The 23,097-nt window shown below is 40.6% G+C and overlaps 1 protein-coding gene across 1 annotated transcript in view; it reads right to left on the bottom strand.

Annotated features, from left to right (window-relative positions):
* Nucleotides 1–9,096: 9,096 nt before the first annotated feature.
* The window catches only part of LOC145400124 (uncharacterized), a 34,559-nt gene continuing 20,558 nt past the window's right edge, over nt 9,097–23,097 (bottom strand). Inside the window, exons 2-9 of the mRNA XM_080272635.1 lie at nt 15,373–15,578; nt 13,218–13,325; nt 12,651–12,739; nt 12,149–12,219; nt 11,867–11,944; nt 10,869–10,982; nt 9,623–9,766; nt 9,097–9,237 (exon numbers count right to left, since the gene is read on the bottom strand). Coding sequence (XP_080128761.1) covers nt 9,205–9,237; nt 9,623–9,766; nt 10,869–10,982; nt 11,867–11,944; nt 12,149–12,219; nt 12,651–12,739; nt 13,218–13,325; nt 15,373–15,578 — 843 coding nt within the window. The 3' untranslated portion in view covers nt 9,097–9,204. The remainder of the gene's footprint in view (nt 9,238–9,622; nt 9,767–10,868; nt 10,983–11,866; nt 11,945–12,148; nt 12,220–12,650; nt 12,740–13,217; nt 13,326–15,372; nt 15,579–23,097) is intronic.

Here is a 23,097-nt window from a genome sequence, read left to right as displayed (position 1 = left end):
ATGAAACTGGGCCATTCCAACATTTTGAATACTTAGATGAACCTAAGTTATGAGGTAGGAATGAGTCTTCTGGGATACTGTGGTAGTTAAATGAGCATGCCACTAACTACATTTGACCACCTACTGAACTAAAAAAAAATAAAAATAAAATAAAAGTAAGGGATGTGTCAGGTTAGAACAAACACACTACAGGACCGTACACTAGCATGGTGTAGATATCTTGAAAGTGTATGGCGAATTTCTCAACCAAAAACAAACATGTAGAGCGGGGTAATACTGTAGTGTGTTGCATTTTTTTTTTTTTTTTTTTTTTTTTTTTTTTTAGCAGAATAATTTAAAGTTTTAACTCTGGATTACATAGTAAGGCATAATGATTGGGTGAATTGATAAAGTAGAACAAATTCTTTAAAGTAAAGTGGTTGATATTTTTAACAATGAGTGAAACTCTGGATATTGTGAATGATTACGGGTGTACAAAGATGAACACATCATCTTTCTGGTGTCAGTTTCATATAAATGTTGAGAAAGATAATGCTATACTCTTTTTGCTTTAACTTGGCCTAGTATTGTCATCATGACTGCTGAGTTTAACAATAAATATATGATGCTAGTCATAAAGAAAGGCTATGGAAATGATAACCATAGTGTTGTTTTATTGTGCCATTGAGTACAGTACTGCACGTAAAATAAGCTGCAAGAGGACAGAAATATGGGCCAGGTCAAGGTGGAAACACTATAGCAAACTTTGCATAGATAAAGGAAAATTGGTTCGTGCATGGCATTTCTTAACATCTGTCTGAGACGGACAGCTTGAACACAGAAGGTGACAAGTCCTACCGTAGAACTGCTTGGGACGTAAGGTGGTTCCCTGTGGCACAAGTGATCTGGACTAAGTTAACCTAACTGTGGGCCCTCTAATACTCGCTCATCTGGGGCTTGCCGAGGGATACAGATGGATTGGATTACAGTAATCCCCGTGCTTTCCGGACACCCCACTTACCGGACATTGTGGGCCTGGAGCTTCAGTACCCAAAAATGGCCAAAAAAAAATTAAAAATCCCCCCAAAATCCGAATTTTTTCCCCACCCATAATTTGAAATTGCCGTGTGTCACCGAACAGCTTGTTACATGGCCCCTTCACCCCTTCCTTCCTCCCCCCTCCCCCCTCCCCTGTCAGGGTTGCCATTTGGTATTTTTCATTACCAAATGTGGGCCAATTTGGTAATGAAAAATTTGTTTGGTAATGAATCATCATAATGTATTACCGTACCAAACTGATTTTTCACATGTATGAGGATACACAGGATGGAGATGGTGGATTGTTTGCTCTCTCTGATTACTCTGCTAGCCAACATAGTGTGAAAATAATCAACATGCTGTTAATTATGAGAAGAGTGATTACATGTATTTCCACTTGTATATATAATTAGTGAAGAATAAATGTTAGCTTTACGAATTTGGTAATGAGGAGTTTGGTAATGGGGCCGTCGTGATCTTGCAGCTCTGTTTCCCCGTCACCAACACTCCAACAGTTACTGCCTAACTTCGATGGCGAGTAGATGCCTATCGCAGTGGAAGCCACATGTGCTCATTTTTTGTGAATAAACTGCAATACCTCACTGCTAGACCACACAGGAAATTACAGTGTTGTGCAGTGTTAAGAAGTTAGAATTTAGAGTGCAAAGGATTAACTGTGGAGTGCAAATTGGTGGTTGAAACTGGCATAGTGCAGTTAAGAACAATGTGCAATGTTAAATAATTATAACTCAGAGTGCAAAGAACTAAGTGCAGCACAACACTGGATTACTGTACGTGCTTCAAGAGCATTTTCACCACTGCCAAAACCTTAGAAAAACCGGCCACAAACGTGCTGTAAGTACTCTGGCTGAGGTACAGTCACTTCTAATTTCTCATCCTTTGGTTCCTTTTCATTTATTTCATGCTTTATGTCCATTATTGGTGTGAATAGTGTCTTAAATAGGTTTAAATAGGTGCTATGCATGTCCGGTAGGGAGTTATTTGGGTGGCTTTCAAAGTTAGGCTGGGTTAGGGTCCTTAAGTACCAGTCCAGGAGCTAGGGGCGCACTTTCCGAACGGGACCACTTTCCGGATAATGCCTTTGGCTCTATTACATCGGATAGTAGAGGGATTACTGTATTTTTTTCTAGAAAAGTAATTAGTGTACACTCAGTATTGCATATAAATTATGAGTTTATACTGTAGTACTGCACTGTACTTTGTATATAATGTGGCATTTTGTTATGTATGTTGTATAAGAAAAAAATTAAAAGTAATTCATATTATTGTTTTCATGTTTTATGTTAACCACATTTGGAAAAATTGTTTAGTGGGATGATTCATCAGTCTTAGCATGACTAACACCCTCTTTAGGAACAGTATGTCCCATCTCTTCATCCTTAAGAGGGTCAAAGTTATTTCCAATAAACAACTTTTCCTGTTCTGTATTCAGTTCCTCCCACTGTTCCTATTCATTAGTGGTAGGTGGGGGCTCTCACCATCCACTCACTCAATGTAGTTCTGCTTTGGGCATTTGCCCTTTCCTCTCTTCCATCCTTCCTCTTCTGTCTTTCTTTCCATCACTCTTTCCCCTTTCTTGTGCCTATGAGTGACATTACACTCCTTCTTCTGTCTTTCCTCTTCCTTCTGCCTGTGGGTAACTCTACACTGAGTGACAAGCTGGATGGAAACCATATAACCAAATTATGGTGCCTGGTGGTTTAGTGGGTAATTAAGGTGCTCCAGTCGAATTGAGCCTGTGTAGGTTCATATCCAAGGGGTGGTTAGGGTTTAGTGCTCACATAATGCCACTCAGGGATGATTGAGACTTGTCACTCTCATCAGGTCCAACTTGCCTAGCCCTGGGTTCCTATGCTCCTCATGGGGTGGCGTAGGACTAGGTGATGGGTGGAAGGATGTTCCTATTCAATATAGGTAATGTGCACAGGAATATTTAGACAACATGGGAAAGTAGTAATTTATTCATAGTTCTTTGAGGATGAACTACACCACACGCATCTGGCAGTCTGTGACAAACATGAACTGGCATAATGTGCCTAAGGGCTGTATAGTAGGTGGGATAGGTTTTACGACACCTCTTCCTTAGCCATTTATTTTGCATATCACACTTAAAATGTTATATGTTACTTATAATGTTTTAATACTGACATATCTCACATCACCAATACACAAGAGGATACTGAGTTATAATGTCCTGAATAAACCACTAAGGAAGATATGTTACAAAATCTCTAAAGCCACTTATAATACAACACCAGTGTATAATGCTGGCTGTTAACCCCTTCAGTCTGGCTGACATCCTTTTTAGTTTATTCTTGCTCCTGCTACCTGACGTTTTTGATCATGTTTGAAGAGACATTGTAAACCCATGGGGTATAATGCCTAACCCCTCCAGTTTGGAAAGTCTACCCTATGCTGAATAACATCATCAGGAGAGGGCAAGAATAAAATGAAAATAGACATTCCTGGCCTCAGAGGATTAACAAGAGGGCAGTTCATATACTGCTCATCTCAATTCTCATGTGTTGTGGGGCTGGCTCAGTCAGTGCTTCCAGCATCCATTCAGTGCCCTTTTCTACTTCCCATGCTTTTCATGCATTATAGTACCTGCTTTTTTATGTCCACTGATTGCAAGGGTGATTAGTAATATCATAAGGCAACCAAACCAGCAGACTGAGTCATCCTCATAATACTCGAGACAGAAGGGCACAATATATGAAGAATCATTTATAGTGTTTCTGAGCGCTAAGAGAACACAGAGGCTTGTGGGTATTTGGCACAGTAGGAGACTGTACTATTGACAGCAAAAGTCCCATCACTTCTCTTGCATCCACAGAGAGAGAGAAGCAGAAAAGGCCATAGAACATTTGCTGCTGATAGTAAATATACTGTAAATATATGTGCTTGCAAAACAGGTACGATATTGAGCAAAATGTGAATCAAATCGCTCGTTATGGTCATCAGATATAATGCTTAAGAATGTCTACCTAGCTCACAACAAATAATCTAGTAATAATATGAGGTGTCATTTATGCTTCATACACTTGGTACAACTGATTAACCCCTTCTGTATGATGACAGCTTTAAATTCTACTCTCTTGCTACAACCAGAAAACTATACTTAGCTTCAGGGTTAGAAACTGCACTAATTAAAATCCTACAGTACACTGATGTGTCTTTGTTATTCTTGCTACTGTCAGACACTTTCCTTAAGCTTAAGAGCAATTCTCACAATGAAGGGGTTAAAAATTTTCCCCATTAACCAGACTGCTGACCCAAGGAGCCTTTTGTTTCTCTCACTGAGCCTATCTGGTACTGATTAATAATTTTGCCATGGTTCCCCTTTCCCTTCATTTCCCCCTCCTCCTTTCCTGTCATTCCACTGCCACTTAAAAGACAACCCCTAAGTCAGTGAGAGTGAGGTATGTTGTCATAGTGCAGTCTTACACAAACTTATTCAGCAAACAGGCAACCATCTGTAATCAACTTCCATATGTTACTGAATTACATGGAAAGATTTTTTTTTTCTTGACCAACTTTTCTCTTTCCTTCACCATGATGGGCTTTTTCTTCTATTTCATTCACATACCTTCAGACAAATGTATTCTTCTTTCGGAAGGCAGTCTTCACTAACCCTTACACTGCTATAGGTTTTTCCTAAACAAGAATATCGTCTAGTGGTAGCAATACTGAAATAAACAAAAAGATGTACTCATACTGAAGGGGTATGTAGGGTTTTAAATGTGTTATTATGAAAGATTAAGTTGTGAAGTGTAAATAAATAAAGCTGTATATCCAGTCTACTGTTGCTAGTGAAGTGCTGGAACATAAAGAACTTCTGTAATTACAGTGTGTATGATTTGTCATAAATTATTGATAATATCATGAATGCTATACAGATAGCATTATCAAGGGCAAATATTGAGTCAGACACCATCAGGTGCTTAGTTGCAGTGGTAATGTCCATAACTTTAGTTTTTGAGCCTGTGGTGGGCTATTCACCCACTATCCTGGGATTCAAGGCCACTGCATCAGCCATGTTACCAAAGTTATCTCCCTTAGGTGGTACCCTAGGTACCCATGTACCTACCAGACCACAAAAAGTGGATGGACAACTGAGCTGAGTGGTTCCAGCTGCCCACAAAAAAAATTCAAACTCTGGTACTACTGCAACAGCAGTTTTGCGTCTAGCAGTGCTAACTACTCAGCTACCACAGTAGTATAGCTTTGAACTGCTTCGAAAATTATTATACCTCATTGGACTGGCAGATAATGGATGCTTGCCACGTACTGTGATGGTTTAAGGGAGATATGACTATTCAGCAAGGGCATGGCTTTGAGTCTCGCCATACTGAGGTCATAATCAAACATATTCTGATGCAAATTGTCCAAAACTGTAAGCCAGGATAAAAGTTGGAAGAACATCCCATTTCTTAAGGCCACATTCTAGGTATTTCCTTCCACACTGCCAACTACATTATGTCTGGCATCTTAAAACAATGCCAAATATGAGGCCTGAAAACACAGGTGATCTTCTTCCAACCCTTACTCCATTGACATGACTGGTCAATTTGTCTGTCTATAGGTAGATGCCCTAATCCTGGAGGGAAGGGTCATGAAGAAATTGCCTTTATATCAACCTCTCCTCTGTCACCAGGTGGACAGTTTGCATCAGAATGTCTGATTCTGGCCTCAGTGTGATGAAGCCCTTAACATTCTGGCTCGGATCACAGTTGGTCTAGTATTGTAATAATTCCTATGACAATAAATGTGTCATCTTATCTTTCATATAAACACTAAACTATACATAATAGTTTGTCAGTCACATTTTCCTCCACTCGTTTCTAAAAAACACAATACTGTAACTCACAGCTTTCCTTTAACTCCTGACAAAATTCAGCCACACACTAAGGCATTACTAAACCTTTGATATCAAAATAGTTTCACTGAATATCTCCAATATTCTTCATTTACCAAATTAGCAACTCACTAATAATTTGTATCAAAGTAAAGCACAAAATAATATATATCTACACACTAACTCATAACTCATTCGGCATACAGTGCAATCACTTTCCCTTTCGATACATAACTGCAACATTTAACATTACTGATGGGAATGTGTGTCTACAAAAACACTCCCGATAAGAGCACGGTATTTATGTGTGACTGCCTGCAGTGCATTTTTTTCTTGACTAAGAGATCCCTAATGCATTTCAGCTCAGTTAAGGTCTATGTGTGGATATATCTGAGGGTTGATTTGACTAGTAACCAGGAAGGCTCATTCCTACCTCGTAACTAAGGCTCATCAAGTTTCATGGAGCCACTCAGTTCTGTATGGTAAAAACAGACTATAGTTTCTATACAAATTACAAGGTGGGACACTGGTCTTCACTGTCTTGGGAGATTTCATAAAAAATTTTCCCTGGCTATTCATTTTGCCTATTATACCTTGATATTGTCGTGTACATTATTAGTGGAAAGAGTGTCAGTATGAAATAATATAAATAATGTAAAAAACTATTAATTCTCATGGTTTAAACAGCTCTGGTACCTTATTCCATCTAACACCAGATAATTTTCTTCAGCCTGAGAATGTTTTCAGATATAATATGCACAATAAATTGCTAATGAAGTGTTATGAAGTCTCCTAAACCAGTGAGAATATAGTATATTATCATGCACTGAGGCCCTCACTACACTTCTCTGATGAGGAATATTATGCACATATGAAAAATGAACCAGCTTACTGGTATGCTGGTCAACTTTAATGAGGTCAAGAGAAATACCACAAGTAAAGTTGAAATCCATAGCTTATGCTCACCCTCTCCCCCCATCCCAGACTGAAAGAAAGTCATAGCTAGGGTGTCATAGTGGGTGAAGACCTGTTTTTCATAGTTTGAAGCTTCTCTAGACTGCCGAGGAACAGTGTCATCATGGACTGTTTCTCTTGAGTCTATGAATGCATCAGATTAATTATCGGCTTGATACTGGACAACATCTCTTTGGTGTGAAACCTTGCTACAACTTCCCAGAAACGAAAGTTTAAGATAAGAGAGTGGCTCTTGAGTTTAAACATCTGCTATGTTCTTGACGCAGTTTGAATTACTGGAAAGAAGTTATCGGAATCAACCACTTATCACAGGTAGCATTTCAGTGCACAGTCCAAAAATACAAACTACAGTACTGATATACCAGCTCAGATCATCACAATATAAAGAGTATTATAAAGGTATTTTGCTGTCTCTCTGCAATAGTATCAAACACGAAGTTACCGTAAATGAAAAACTTCTGTGAGACTAACTGGCCTCAAAAGGATGAAGTCTGAAATTCACTTGAAGCCTGCTACTTCTGGCACAATTAATAGGAGTGGTGGGGATGTTAGGAGAGGGAGAAGAAAGGAATAGTGTTTGTCATTGGGCATCAATGTGGGAAAGGACCTTAGAGACTGGGTGAAGAAAAGGGAATAAATTTCAGCAGTAATATAAAGAAAATACAGTACTGGCGTGGATGTGTATCGAGGTGTATACAGTACTGTCTACCAATTACAGATATTCCATCACTCCCTCAAAGGTTTTCAGCTGCGTGGCAAATTTTACAGTACAAAACAGAACAATGTAAAATATTGGCAATACAGTGTACTAGTAGCCATTGAAATGCATAAACGGTAGAAATGAAGACACCAAAATTTTTTTAAGCTTTAAGATTCATATTTGTCATGGATGCTATGTGTAACATTCCACATTAGTGCTCTTCCTCTTTCCTGCTCTCAGCCCTAAAAAACAAATCTTAAAACTTTTGCTGATGGAGAAGAGTTGCATGTGTGTAAACTGTGTTGGATATTTATAGTATTTGTCAACTGCTGCTGTATACAGTATGCAATAACTTTCTGAGAGATGGTACAATATATATCAACAAAGTATAATTTACAATGTGGGAGTATTCGTTTCACTGTTATTGACACAATCACAAACAAATGGTTGTATTATATGTGGCTCTGGAGATTTAGTATCACCTTTGCACATACACCTTCGTAATCCTCTTCTATGTTACTGAGGAAAACTACATTGATGTTAAAACTATATAAATAGCATACAAAAGATTGTTAAAGTGTATTGTGCAAAACATGTCATTCAGAAAGAGATGCTACGTAGCCTAGTATGCTACCTACAATGTGGCCAAAAACACAAGGATGCTTGCCTTTATAAACAGAATCTGAACCACTATTCACTCAGTATAAAATCTGTGCAGCTAAACCATCTTGATAATCACTGACCTCTAGATAAAGTTGTGCTACTTTATGTTAAGCGCTTCAATCTGATGACATATTATTTTTTTTTTTTTTTATTCTTCCCATGGATGACATTATTCAACTTTCGAGAGTACAGTACTATCGTACTGAATGGGCTAATAAAGTTTCTTCTAAGCCGAAGAACATCAGCTGAAGGCATCAAGAATATTACAGTATATGAAATAAGTCACCAGAGTGAATGGGTGAATCAGTTTGACAGAAACAACTACTCATTGTATGATTCTATTGCCTGAACACAATCAGATCCTGCTGATGATTTACTGGCCATTAGAGGTCAGTGCTATATTAAGTCTTTGGTAGAAGCGTTCCTCTGATGCTCTGCCATGCATTCATTCCCAAAATACATTCTTTACAAGGTATAAAGCAATATGAGTATATTGTAGGTAATGAGTGTAGTGGCCATCTCAAGCTTTGCAGATATAAAAACATTCACATACGGGTCTTTGAGGCGGTAATTCCAAGTAAAGTAATACTGTATAAACAATGATTTCATAAGAGCTACATGGCATATGCTGTCTTCATAACAGTCATGTGTGCCTAAACCAAAAACATTTCAGAAGCCTTCATACATCGGAAACATATAAATGAGTTGTAAATTTCAAAATGAGTACTGGATTTTTTTCCCCTAATGCTTTACTTTGTTTCTAAGGCTAGTAGCCTATATATTCCACACTACATGAGGAGACCAGTGCAAACGGATATCAAAATGGAGGCATGACCAACATGAGGTGTGATGTTGGGGGATTTGGCCCTCATGAGATGTGGGTTGGGGATAGGTGGCTCTGGGGCCAGGCAGTCTTGGCTCAGCCAGGAACTGCCCAAAACAAACCATTCTACTTCTTCTTACGTCGACTTCATTTCTTGATGTAGGATCGGCGACGGTCAGGCTGTGAATAAACAGAAATGGTTTGTTAGGACAGCTTACTGCTTAATGACTGCACAGGGATTATTTAAGCAGAGAAGCACAAATAGATTTACAGCTATAAACTGCAAATGAGTCATTAAAACACAGAACTACCTCCCTTTCCTAAAAAGTACATGGAAAGTCAGTAAGAATTTACATTGCAAGAAGTCAATTACAGGTATACTGAATAATAATGGCATCTCTGTTACATATCAGGACCATGTATAGCTAATGAGAAAAATATATCTGAATACAGCATCTCCTACCATCTTCCACAGGGGAACACTGAATCAGCAGGTAATTTATACCATAAGATACATAAGAAGGTAAACACAGTACTATATTTCAGCCTCTCTTTAGCCACCTACCGGGAGAATATTGAACCAGCAAGTAAGGTCCTCACTGACACCCATCACCGCACCAGCGTTGTCAAACTCGCCGCAATAGTTGGCAGCACTGAACAGCGTCACTAAAGATCGCTTCTCGAAGAACTGGTAGCCATCCTCAACAACCTGAAGTTAATAATGATCGGGTGAGAAAACGGAAAGCTATAGCGCTCTTTTTTCTAACCTAACCGAGATCCCTAAAACTTTCCAGCTTAGTTGCTGGCCAAGTAAAGTCAAACTGGGGCTTGACTGAATAGGAACCAAGAAGAGAATATTAATGCTTAAATTGGAAAAAAAAAAAAAAGAGAGAGAGAGAGAAAGAAATGGCTACAAGGTGCCAGAAAGCCCCCAGCAACATTTTATTTTAAGTAAATGATTGCTCTTATTCATTTCAGGGCTGCACCAGAAAACAGGAGTTTCATCTACTCATTCACTTTCTCAACTGACTTGTGTAATGGCCTACACCAAGCAATTCTTAACCATCTAAAAGCAGGCACTACTGATAACAATTTTTCCTAGTACCTTCACTTCGTGCCTGTTGACCAGTGACATCAAGTTATCACCCCAATGAACCACTTCCTTCTAATTTGCTCACCCTCGAAGATGCTCAGACTTCTTTGATTCATAGCCTCGTATACACTCTCCTTCCATCTTCTCTTTGGCCTCTCCCTTCTTCTCCTTCCACTTCACATCTGTACTCTTTCATTATCAGTCTCCTTTCACTACTCCTCCCCCTATGGCCAAACCATTTTAACACATCCTGGTCTGCTGCTTACACATTACTACGAGTGCTTCATAACTGTCTCTTGCAGGTCAGTAGCACTTAAAAGAAAACATTAACTTGCAGTATGGAAATGTTACAGCAGTGATGTTAGAAAGTCTCCATGCAGACGAAAATACGACACTTAGAGGCAGCATATATCATCATCATCCACCTCTACCTCCTCCTCCTCATCATCATCACCATCAGCATCGACAACCACCACCATCATCATCATGCACCTCTACCTCCTCCTCCTCCTCCTCGTCACCATCATCATCATCACCATCAGCATCAGCATCCACCACCACCACTTCCTCCTCCTCCTCCTCCTAATCATCATCATCATCATCATCATCACCATCAGTATCAGCATCCACCACCACCACCACCACCACCACCACCACCTCCTCCTCCTCCTCCTCCTCCTCCTTATGATCATTAATCTTCTTCTCATTACCACCTTACCTGGTGTGCTCTAACAACGAGGCTAAGGTTGTGGTGTTCCAGGAAGGCCCTTAAAACGTCCCCTCCGAAGGTCCACGATACACCACGGTCATTGGGCGCCCAGCCACGCACCTCCTGGAGAAGAAGGGGGGGGGGGGATAAGAAGAGAAGCTACATCCTCTAAGCTGTATTTGGCGGTAGAAAAACTATTATACAGTACTGTACATTTCTCACGTTCTGAAAGGGTTGCATGGAGAGTTTTTTAGATGCGGGAACATCAAGGAGCAGCCCGGTCAGGGATTTTCACATGCAAGATGCTTTAGCGAAGCTCCCTATGGTGCTTCACTTAACCTATCAAAGGATTTTCACACAAAGTGCTTCACCCTTGCGAAACCCCATACTGTACGGTGCTTCATTTTAGCAAATTTCCGTATGGTCCCGCATCTATCTAGGACTTCCGCACTTAGGCATCTGACAAGAACAGAGCACGAGAAAGCACACAATAAATAAAATCGTCTGAAGGCAATAAGAATAAATTACTTTATATTTCTTACATCTAGATACCATTCAATGGGCAAAGAGCAGTGGTGGAAAATCTGACACAAAATATACTACAGGCATCATAACTGATTATTACAAAAGCTAAAGAGCATGAGATACCGGTACGCTCATTTTCATAGCTACAGATACATTTGCGAGTCGAGTTTCTATTCACCATCTAATCGTAGCCAGGATTTCACACCGAACCAAGACCTGTTTGTCCAGTGTTCATGTGTTAGTTTGGAGCTTTGTCAGACTATATGAAGAAAGTGTTCGTCTCGACAGTGTTACTCGTGCAGTCTTCAAACTATCATCATCTATTCTACAGTATGCCATTAGGCGATTTGGAAGACCCGCGCCCGGCCGTGTGGTAAACTATTAATCTTTCTTAAACGTGAATCCTTAGCTATGATTTTCTTTCAGCCAGAGGCAAGGGTAGAGGATGAGTTTTAACACTGACAGATCCATACGCATCTTACCTCATCCGGGTCCGCCCACAGCACATCACACACTAGTCCGGAGTCAGGAACGTTCAGGGGTCTTTCAATGGTTCGCAGCTGGTGAAGAAGAAAAGGGTTACTGTAATTTTTAATGATATTATTGTTATTCGGCAAATATGAATCACAATTAAATGACTATTTAATGTCCTGTTGCAAGTACGAGTATATACAAAACAAATCGCTGCGCCAAGTGTGTTCGGGTAACTACTAAGCTCACAAAAGTACGTCCTCTAAGCTCAGTGATGTGGCATGTGTGCTCACCTGCTCGAGGTTGTGAAGGTCGGGAGAGAGACCGCCGTGCATACACAAGATGGTACCCTCGATCAGAGCAGCTGTTGGGGAGGAAACGCAAAGTCAGTAGTTACAGCTTACTAAAGAAACATTCAGTAATTGTATGCGTTGATTTCACAGCGACATGACCTGTCCAAGTGAAACAAATATATCCACAAAGGTTCAAGTAAGGTTTAAACTGTATCGTCACTTACAGTAGACACAAGTTCAATATATAGTTACAGTATAATTTTTCCATTTAGACATCTTTAAAAAGTCTATCATCTTGCATCAAAGAAAGAAGGATAATGACTTTGATTCTATGCTAAACATGGCAAAACATAACTCCAACTTCAGAAACAGATTACGTTATCACTGACAGAAAATTATCATTATTCCACAGTGCAGGTATCAATAACTCCACACTCATAATCCTGGCATTAGTCCTTACATTCTTATCATTCTGGCTCTAGTGCTATCAATGGTTACGTACCGAGCGGGAGGCAGTTAAAGAGATCGGTGAAGGACTTCCATAGCTTGACGTTGTATCTCCGTTTACACTCGTCGTAAAAACCATAGATTCTGTCAATGAGATAAGATCGGTGAGACAGGACAAAATTCTTCACAAGTGTAGTATATTTTCAGACACTTGTCATATATAACTGAAAATTCAAATAAAATCAACTGTTGAATGTTGTCTGTATTTCTTCACCAGTTCAATAATTTTAATATATTTGTCAGATATATTTGGAGTTCAGACATTAATGGATGAAGACCATGATGATGTTTGTAATTCATCTCATATTCAGGTCGTATTCTTCTTGGTATATGAAATTTTGTAGCACCTTTTTCTAAGCAATTTATTTTGCCCATTATACCTTAAAATCCTGCAGTGTTATTGCTGCAATGCATGTCGATATGAAATGCTATTAGTAACATACAAAAGATTATGAATGTGTAACAGCCAAAATAAATCGCCAAGGAAGAGGTGCTAGGAAGCCCCCTGAACCAACGAAAAGACGGCACATGATTCAAAAGAGAGAAAAGATAATATTCATACCTATTAATTGATGCGCATTCATGGTTGCCGCGTAAAATGAAGAAATTATTGGGATATTTCACTTTGTAGGCCAAAACCAGGCAGATGGTTTCCAAGGACTGCTTTCCTCTGTAGGGGGAAAGAAAGGAATCGGTGAAACAAAACAGATTTAAAAAAAAAAAAATCAATCAATAAATAAAAATGGCGGTACAACTAACAGGGTAATAAGCCGCCGAGGGTGACACAAATGACTATCACTCCTCCATTTAGAACACAAATTTATATCTATCAGAATATTAGTGTAAAATAATGACACAGAGTATCTCGATTTTACTTCCATTTTTCCATGGTATAATACTTATGCCAGCGACTGAAAAGAATATTAAATGAATATGGGAGCTTGAATACAGTATAGAACGAGAGAAGGAGAGAGAGAGAGAGAGGCCCTCATGGCACTCTCACTTGCATAAACTCATGCTGCGTTTAATGGAATAGGACATTATACTCTTTTCATTATAACTTGGCCTAAAACTGCCATCTCTCCATCTCCAATACCTGTAGCATCGGACTGAAACCATACGATGCTAGTTACGAAGATGTGCTATGAATAGAATGATGAGACGTAGCTTATGTTTTTCTGCCACTGAGGAACGTGAAATAAGTTGCAAAAGACCGAAAATCTGGGCCAAGTTTAGGTGAAAGAACTATAGAGAGGATTAACGGTGATGGGAATGAATACTCTGAGGCTTCTCTGATTCACTCTTGGCTGCATAAAATTATCTGGAGTTAGTTGGATATAATGCTAGAGTTGTCCGGACCATGAGTGTGCTAATATGGTAGTTTCAAGGCTGGTTATTGGCACCACGTGTATACTAAAGCGACCTGATCCTCTCTCTCTCTCTCTCTCTTTCGGGCTGATCAAGGTGAAGGGGAGGGATTGAGTTAGCTGATAAACACTACCGTATTTTCAACGAAACCATTAGGAAGAATTCATGGTAGTGCTCTTCTCTATCAGACGTTTCAGTTACAGTATATCACCTAATTAACACTCTCAAGCTCCTATAACTCACTCTCTGCTGAATAAAATCGTCTGGCGTTAAGCAGAACAGAATACCTGAGTTGTCCCGACGTGAGAAGGATGATGGTGACTGTTTTAACACTTTCAGGTTCCTATACCGCACTTAGCCGAATAAAATCCTCCGCCGTTGTCTTACAGAATTCCAAAATCGTCTGGCGTTATCTGCCATATAATTCCAAAGCTGTACCGACTACGGGAGGGTTAATGGTGACGATATAAACACTCACGTTCCTCTACCCTCAGATTAATAAAATCGGCTGAGGTCAGCCGAAATGCAATACTGGCGTTGTCCCTATTAGGAGAGAAGCAAGGGAAATGAATGACTGAGCGATTTAATTGGCGCAGTTGCGGCATAACACTGGTTGCTCTCCGTTGACGTGAGCTGTGACGTATTGTGACGCACTTCATACCGTGATGTCAGGTAGGACGCGGCAGGTGAGCTATTTTTGTGCACGAAAATAATGCACTGATCACGTACAGCAATGAATGAATGGGTATTTTGAGAATTTATTTTGAATACCAGCCACCATTCGCCCTTTAGCAGCGATATATATATATATATATATATATATATATATATATATATATATATATATATATATATATATATGAACTTGATATTTTATTTCCGTTTACGTGATATGATTTTGTTAACTTCGAATAGACCTGCCGTATTAATTTAATTTTGACCATGAAATATGTGTTGATTCTTTTTCAATCCACTCCAGATTATATTTGGTTCTTAGACTCACTATAGTTATCCAAATCGTCAGAGTAGAAGCTTCTCTTTCTATTTCTTCTTCTTTTTTTGACGCAGAATTCAAGGCGTCACATGCCAAAGTGATTCTGAGCACCACATAGTTTAGTACAAGTATTCATAAAAACTTCTAAACTTAAGCTGGATATATTGCTAGTAAAAACGTCTGGGTTGACTTTTATAGGCACTAAAAATATGACTGATTGACTGATTGACTACTACAGATAGGCTGACAGACAGATAGACAGAAATAAAGAGAATGACAGATAGACAGATAGATGGCCCGGTAGTGAAGATAGACTGACTGACTGACTGCTACAGAGCGTCCTTCAACCTCTCACCTGTCGACGTAATCACCAAGGAAGAGGTAGTTCTGGTCAGGCGGGTACCCCAGTTTGTCGAAGTGGCGAAGGAGGTCGTTGAACTGGCCGTGGATGTCCCCGATGATGTTGACAGGCGCCTCCAGCTCGACCAGGGTGGGTTGTTCCAGAAGCACCTGTCTCGCCGCCATCACCAGGGCACGGATCTTGGCCTCCTCCATGCGGATCTGTAGGCAGCAGGTTGGGCAGGTGAGGGATGAGGGGTGTGGTTAGATCAGGTTAGATTAAGAGGGTGTGTGGGGGTGTGGTTAGAGTAGGTTAGAGGTGTGTGGGGTGTGGTTAGAGTAGGGTAGGTTAGGTGTGGGGGGTGTCGTTAGAGCAGGTTAGGTTAGAGGTGTGTGGGGTGTGGTTAGAGTAGGTTAGGTTAGGGGTGTGTGGGGTGAGGGGTGCGGTTAGACTAGGTTAGAAGTTTGGGGGTGTGGGGTAAGGAGTTTGGGGTGAGGGGTTAGGAGTATAGGGTGAGAGGTGTGCGATGAGAGGTGTCGGTTAAGGGGTGAGGGGTGAAGAGTGGGTCAGCTTTCCCAGGCAGCTCGATCATGCCAGCGACATTTTCGTATATTACTGGTGACGTTCCCTGGCGACTGCGAAAGCCTGTGTTACACTATTTCTGTAAAAGTTGCCAAAATAAATGTCGTGAAAAAATTAGCCAGGGAAAAATTGCCCTGAAAACCGATCATGTGGTATCATGTTAATTTTTCATGAAATATAAGAATAATGTATGTATTTTGATGTCTTCCAAAAATGTCAGACATGAAGTATTTCTCTGTCGGAAGGTGTTTGAGAAATACTGATCACGCGTGGAGAATTACAGAAGACTGTGACGTGAATTATGGTAGCTTTAAGTATAAATCTAGTTGGCAGGAGATTAATAATAATAATAATAATAATAATAATAATAATAATATAGCATCATCGTCATCATCCCTCCTGAAGACGGGGTAAGGCAGGATTCAGAAACAAGGAAAGGTCAAGCATTAAAGTGTAAGCATAATATATACAAAGAAACGACATACCAGGCACATCAATAACCACGGCAACAACAACGAGACACGAAGGACGAGACCAACTACCGCCCTTCACATGACTTCTGGCAGACAAACACAACAGAGGTCAGTGCCTTCCCTTATTAGCAACACACAACACGTAAAGCACCGTTAGATGACATTCGCAGTAAATAAATACATAAATAAAGTTATAAATAAATAAAACATTGCAAGAATAAGTTAAAAAAATAACAATCGTATATCTGGGGTGAGAACGGGTTACAGGCCATCAGATATACAGTATATATATATATTTTTCCTCTCTCCCTCTCCCCCCCATTTACCCTCCAAAAGGTCAAACAAAACTAGAATCCCAGGTCGACGTGTCCGCAGCATGAATCGTCTTTATAAATGATTCTAGTGATTTATTCCCCAGTCTAATAATTTAATGTTTTTTCTTTTCTTTTTTAACATGAGAAGTAAGCCAAGAAAAAACAACTTAATGCTCTCATGTATAGTCACTGCATAATTTTCTCCCTCTCTCTCTCTCTCTCTCTCTCTCTCTCTCACACACACACACACACACACACACACACACACACACACGTGGCACCTTTGGATTACTATTTGGCAACTTACCGACCTGGTATCCTAGTAACTTTCCAGTCTCCGTGTCCATATATGTGTTCCGAGTTATTATTATTATTATTATTATTATTATTAGAAACCTCACTGTCCACCTGTCCATGGATGACTATAACAAAATACTAAGCCTCTCTCCATCTCATCTCGACTCCCGACCTCCCCTCCCCTCCAAAACCCCCACCTCTACCGCCGTACCCCTGTCACTCCAAGCCACCCTTCCCCTCTTTACGTACTCCACCCCTTCACTTTCTTCTTTCACGCCCTCGTTCACCCAGCACTACAATTCGGGACCTGGATGGAATTTACGTGGTTGGGTGTCGTATTCTAGGGGTAATTGTTGGCCTGCTTTACTGACTGGCTTGCGGTCGATAGGCATTTATATAAGCACTTTCTTTCTTCCTTCTACCTCATTCTTTGTCTTCCTCTCCTCAGACATACTTCGTTCCTATACACTCCTGCTGCTAATTATTCATTTTCCTTGGGTCTATCTTGTCCAAGTTGACTGTATATTCATAAGGTTAATATAATCAAGAGTACGAACGCAATTAGTGACAAAATAACCTAAACAAAACATATATACTACAACAATGATATCAGTGGTTACGCTAAGAACAGTGCGAGTGGAGGTCATAACCATAAATAAGAATAATGAAAAACAGAAGGAAATGTTATAATAATAGCAATAACCATACTACTAATAGCCATAAGAGCGGTATTACATTAAGAAACAATCACATTATTCACAGGCTAGATATAAAAAGAGAATATCTGTCTTAAAATCACTGTAAAGGATATTCCAACACAACATTTAAACGTGATTCTGTTCAAGATGAGTTTATAACATTTTTGAAGGTTCTTTTGAAATGGCTCATCAAAATCTTAACAAACTAATCAAAATGGCTTACTGCATTTATCATCCAAACGACTGATTTTACGATTTTGAAGTTTTCATCAATTTGCAAAGTGTATTTTCATAATTTTCATTTCTCCCCGTATTCTTTGATACACACATCTCCTATCAAGCTGGAAAAGTGCAATGTTCACCCTATTATCAACAGACTTTATTTAGGAACAGTATATGTAAGAGTACAGTGCTTAGGTTCCTACAGGCATTTACATTTGAGGCAACAATTAGAACTATCGCCACTAACACAGAATCCCGAGACGCTGAATATCTATGGTGTTAAAGTACTTGTCATTAGGCTAGAGATCTATGCTTGGTTTACAACATTTCTTCATTATGTTTGCTGTAAAAATGGGCGTTTGAATAATTCCTTAAGTTAGATAACTGTGAGGGGAAAATTAATAATGTACCTTGCAAGTTAGAGGAAGGTGAGTGGAAGAGGTGGAACCTTTTAGAACCCTGTGACCAGACTGGTTTTTTGTCCACCTCGCAATCTGCCTCACCCCTTAACTCCCCTCTTCTCTCCTCTTCTCCCCCGATCCTTAGCATCCCTCGTACTCTTTGAACACTCATATCTCTTACACTCTCCTGTCTCACGCACTTGCCTTTTCTCCTACCGTGATTTCCTTTCCTTTCCTTTGCCTTTCAGCTATTGCAAAACATAATGCTTTTCACATCCATCCTAATCAGTCATCCATTCCCCTTCGTCTTTTCTTTATTTTGTTTTCTCGTTACACATTCACTCTCTTCATCCTTTCTCCTGTTTTCATTTCTTGCTCCTTCCCTCTTACTTTAGAGATCGGGTATTCAGTAGTTCTTTTTTCACTACAGTTTCTCAGTTACTTTCTATTCTCCCTCTTCGACCTCCCTGTTTCTCCCTGTCTCTTACCATTCCTCATTTCTTACACTTCTTCGTTATGTCCTCATCCCCTTTCCTCTCTCCTCGCCACACTCTCCATGTCCTCATTCCATCTTCCGTGTCGCTATTTACTTTCTCACTCTGCTTCTTTATTTTCTGTTTTCGTTGCCATTTACCCATTGAGATATATTAAATTATTCCCTTTTCTTCCATTTCCCTCCACTGTCGTCTCCCAGTCCTCTCTTTCTCCCCGTATACCCTCCTCCTCCCCTTCCTCCTCAACCCTCATCCCTCTTCGGTCGACAATCAGGTTTGGCTCCAAGAAATGTAACATATTAAATCTTCCCAGTCTTAATGGAAGGGAGGGGAAGAGGGAGAGAGAAATGGGGATGGTGGGTTGTAATGAGGAAGAGAATGTAATGGGGATAATGGTAAAGGAAGGAAGGAAGGAAGGAAGGAAGGAAGGAAAGAAGGAAGAAAGCAGAGGAAAGAAGGAAGGAGTTGTGGATAACAAAGGAAAAGAATGTTGGGTGGGGGCATGGGGAAGGGATGGTGGGGAAAGTTAGAACGAGGGAAAGGGGAGGGAGCTGACAGAGGGAAGGAGAGGATGCTGGAAGAAGGAAGGGATGGGTGCTGAACAGGGAAAGGGGAGGAGAGGGAAGGGGGTGGGGGGAGTTGGAGAGAGGAAAGGGAAGGGGGAGGGGCGGAGGAAGGTGAGGGGAAGGAATAGAGCCTGAGTAGAAGGGGGGGGATGGAAGAAGGGAGTGGTGGGGTAGGGGAAATGTAAGGGGGAGGGGGTGATGCATTAGCGGAAGGACGTGTGATATGTTAGGGAGTGGGAGGGGGATGGTGGTAGGGGGAAGGAAGGGGGTTTATGTAGACGAAGAAGAGTGTATTATGTAAAGGGGGAGGGAAAAGGAAACTGGAAGAGGATGAGGAGGAGGAGGAGGAGGAGGAGGAGGAGGAGGAGAGATGTGGAAGAGGAGAAAAGGAGAATTATGGAGGAGGAAATGAAAAAACTATTGAAGAAGGAAGGAAGTTTAGGGATATAAAAAGTAAAAAATTTTGACAGAGACGAGAAACTGTAGGAAAGTAGAAGAGATGAGGAAGAAAAAGGGAGAGGAAAGGAGAGCAACTGTGGAAAAGAAAAGCAGGAAGGTGAGAAAGAGAGACGAGACGCGAAAGTGAGATGGGAATCAGCAAGAAAATGAATTGACGGAGGAGGAGGAGGAGGTACCAAAAGAAAAATAACGAGGTAAGGACAGGAATGTGGAAGGACAAGAGGGATGCAGAGAAGAAAGAAAGACACAGGATGGAAGAATCAGGAGGAAATGTCGATGAGTGGGTTAGTGAGTGAGTGAGTGAGTGAGTGAGTGAATGAGTGAGTGAGTGGGGTAGAAGGAATAAGGACAAGGTGATAGCCAGAGTGAGACAGGTGCAGGCATGAGGAAGGTGCAAAGGTAAAGCTGGTGCAGGGGTGAGGCAGGTGCAGGGGTGAGGCAGATGCAGTACCGTGGCCTGTACAGGAGTGAGGCAGGTGCAGGGGTGAGACATGTGCAGTGGTGAGCCAGGTGGGGTGTTTAGTATGCCTACCCTGCCTCACTACTGTCCTGCACTCCATAACATCCAAGGCCTGTACAGGGGATCACCACCTCTCTCTCTCTCTCTCTCTCTCTCTCTCACTCTCTCTCTCTCTCTCTCTCTCTCTCACTCTCTCTCTCTCATTCCTTCCCCTCCCTTCCCTTCTTTCCTCTCCCTCCTTTCATTTTCTCCTTCCTCTCTCCCCAATTTCCTCTCCCTGCACACGCCCGCCTTGTCCCAGTATGGTATAGAAAACACACACACACACACACACACACACACACACACACACACACACACACACACACAACCTCTGGTTTCAAAATGGGGGACAATGAAAGTCTTGTAGAGTGTGTGTGTGTGTGTGTGTGTGTGTGTGTGTGTGTGTGTGTGTGTGTGTGTGTGTAACTTGTCACAAGAACATTATGCAAACACTACTGTTTCATTATTCTCTGAAGATTCATGTTTACGTGTGTGAATGTGTACCTAGGTGTAGGAATTTGCGTATGTATTTATGCTGGTGTGTGTATGTATATGTGTATGTAAACGTGCATGTGTGTACTGCGCTTGTGTCCATGTAAGTGTATGTGTATGAATACATGCATGTGTGTTTAAGTCGTGTCTATGTATGTGTGTTGAGGTATGTGTATGTTGCTATGTGTGTATATATATATATTATGTACGCGTGTCTATGTATGCGTGTACGTGTTGTGTATGTGTAGGGCAAGGAAGGCTTTACGTAACACTAATTCACTTATCCTTCAGGCCAACCGTTATTTAGGAGAGAGAAAAAGAGAGAGAGAGAGAGAGAGAGAGAGAGAGAGAGAGAGAGAGAGGGGGGGGAATGTCAATAATGAGAAAAACAGGAACAGATAAGGAAGACGGGAAATAGAATCTAGGAAGAGGGGAATACGTGGGGAACGATGAAAAAGGAGAGAGAGAGAGAGAGAGAGAGAGAGAGAGAGAATGAAAAAAAAAAAAGAACGAAAGAATGTAGGAAACAAAGAGGAAGGAGTATTTGGACAGGACGAAAACGAATAAGAGTGTCAAGAGGAAGAGAAGAGAGGAAGAATAAAAGCAGAGAGAGGGAAGAAAATGGAAAGAGAACGAAGGAGAACGGAAGGAGGGGAGAGAGAGGAGGAAGTGGAGAGGATGGAAAATAATGGGAGGTGTAAAGGAAAGTAAATAGCGGGTCAGGCTGTATTTCTGGCGGTGAGAAGTTTTGTGGGGAGGGGGTAAAGGACGAGGAAAGTTGGAAATGGACTTAGCGGGTTGAAAATGGTGGGGAAACTATTAGAAAAGTATTTTATAAACGAAGTAGAATAAATGGTACATGGAAAATGGATGTAAAAAATAGAAAACGAACTTAAGGGACAGAAACTGGAGGGGAAAATTATTACAGTGGAATTATATTAATGGATGAAAATGTGCAAATAAAGAATAATAGGAAAAGCTTGGACGGTAGAAAATTGTAGGAAAAAAGATTATAGGTAATCTATCTATCTAAATATCTCTGTCTATCTATCTCTATCTATCCATTCACGCATGCGTAAAATGAAGATAGATTGGAGAACGACGAGGTAAAAATGGAGACAGATTTTGGGGACAGAAATGGTGGGGTAAATGTTTAATATCTCGTGTAAACAGGTGTAACAGATGTAGGCAAATAAAAAAAGAATGAATATATGTACACTTACTATGAACATCGACGTATAATAAGTAAACCATAAAATACAATGAATTACGAGGTATAATGAACAAGAATATTTACATGGATAATACTTTATGAAATGAGAAATAATATATGCATAATTATTACAACACATCCCTTCCCCCCACAACTCATTTCAGCCTCCCACAATTCCTTCCAACTCCCCACAATTCTCCTCAACATCCCACAACTCTATCCAGTCCTCCCCTACACACACAACTCATTCCACAACTCACTCCAACCCCCAGCAACTCATTCCAACACCCACAAACCATCACAGCCTTCCACAACACCCCACTTCAATTCTTCGTTCATCCCTTACTTATCTCGTTTCTTCTTTCCTCCTCTCGCCTCGCTTCCTTGTTCCTCTTTCTCTCCTGCTTCCTTCTGCTGCTTCCCCCTCTTCTCTGTTCTCCTTCCCTCTTCTATTCTCACTCCTCTTTTCGTTTCCTCTCCTCTTTTCACTCCTTCCTCCCTTCTCCTCGTTCCTTCTTTCATTTTCTCCTCCCTTCCTCTTCCTTTTGCTCTTCCCTCCCCTGTGTCCGCATCTTTTCCTACCCCCTCCCCACGGACAGGAGGGGCGAAGTAAGGTCAAGGTTAGAGGGAGAGCCAAAATTATTTCAGTGTCACGTTTTGGCGGCCCTTGTTCACCTTTTTTTTTTTTTTTTTTTTTTTTTTTTTCCCCCCCCTGTCGCCGCCATACGGTTTTGTTCAGCTTAACCTCTTCAATCCGCGTACGTCAGATTTAATTTACTAGAAGATAATATAACTTTGGGGAGAATCGCTTCATAGAGGATTTAACAAAGGTACCTAATCCGTTTAATTCGAAAAATGTGTCCTAAGCTGAGCGAAATTACCTAACAGCAGCAGAAATAAAGTTAATAAAGACGTGATCGGATTAAAGAGGCTACAGGAGGTTTCTGGTAGTAAAGTAGGTAATAAAAACTATATGTAACCCCCCTCCAGTTCCAAAAATATATCGCAAATTGAATGAAAAAGATCG

This window comes from Coenobita brevimanus, chromosome 51 (genome assembly GCF_032717465.1).
Source record: "Coenobita brevimanus isolate Jiangsu-jjx chromosome 51, ASM3271746v2, whole genome shotgun sequence".
Lineage (NCBI taxonomy): Eukaryota > Metazoa > Arthropoda > Malacostraca > Decapoda > Coenobitidae > Coenobita > Coenobita brevimanus.
The sequence above is the reverse complement of the archived record's forward strand: the minus strand, read 5'-3'. Positions and strand labels throughout refer to the sequence as shown.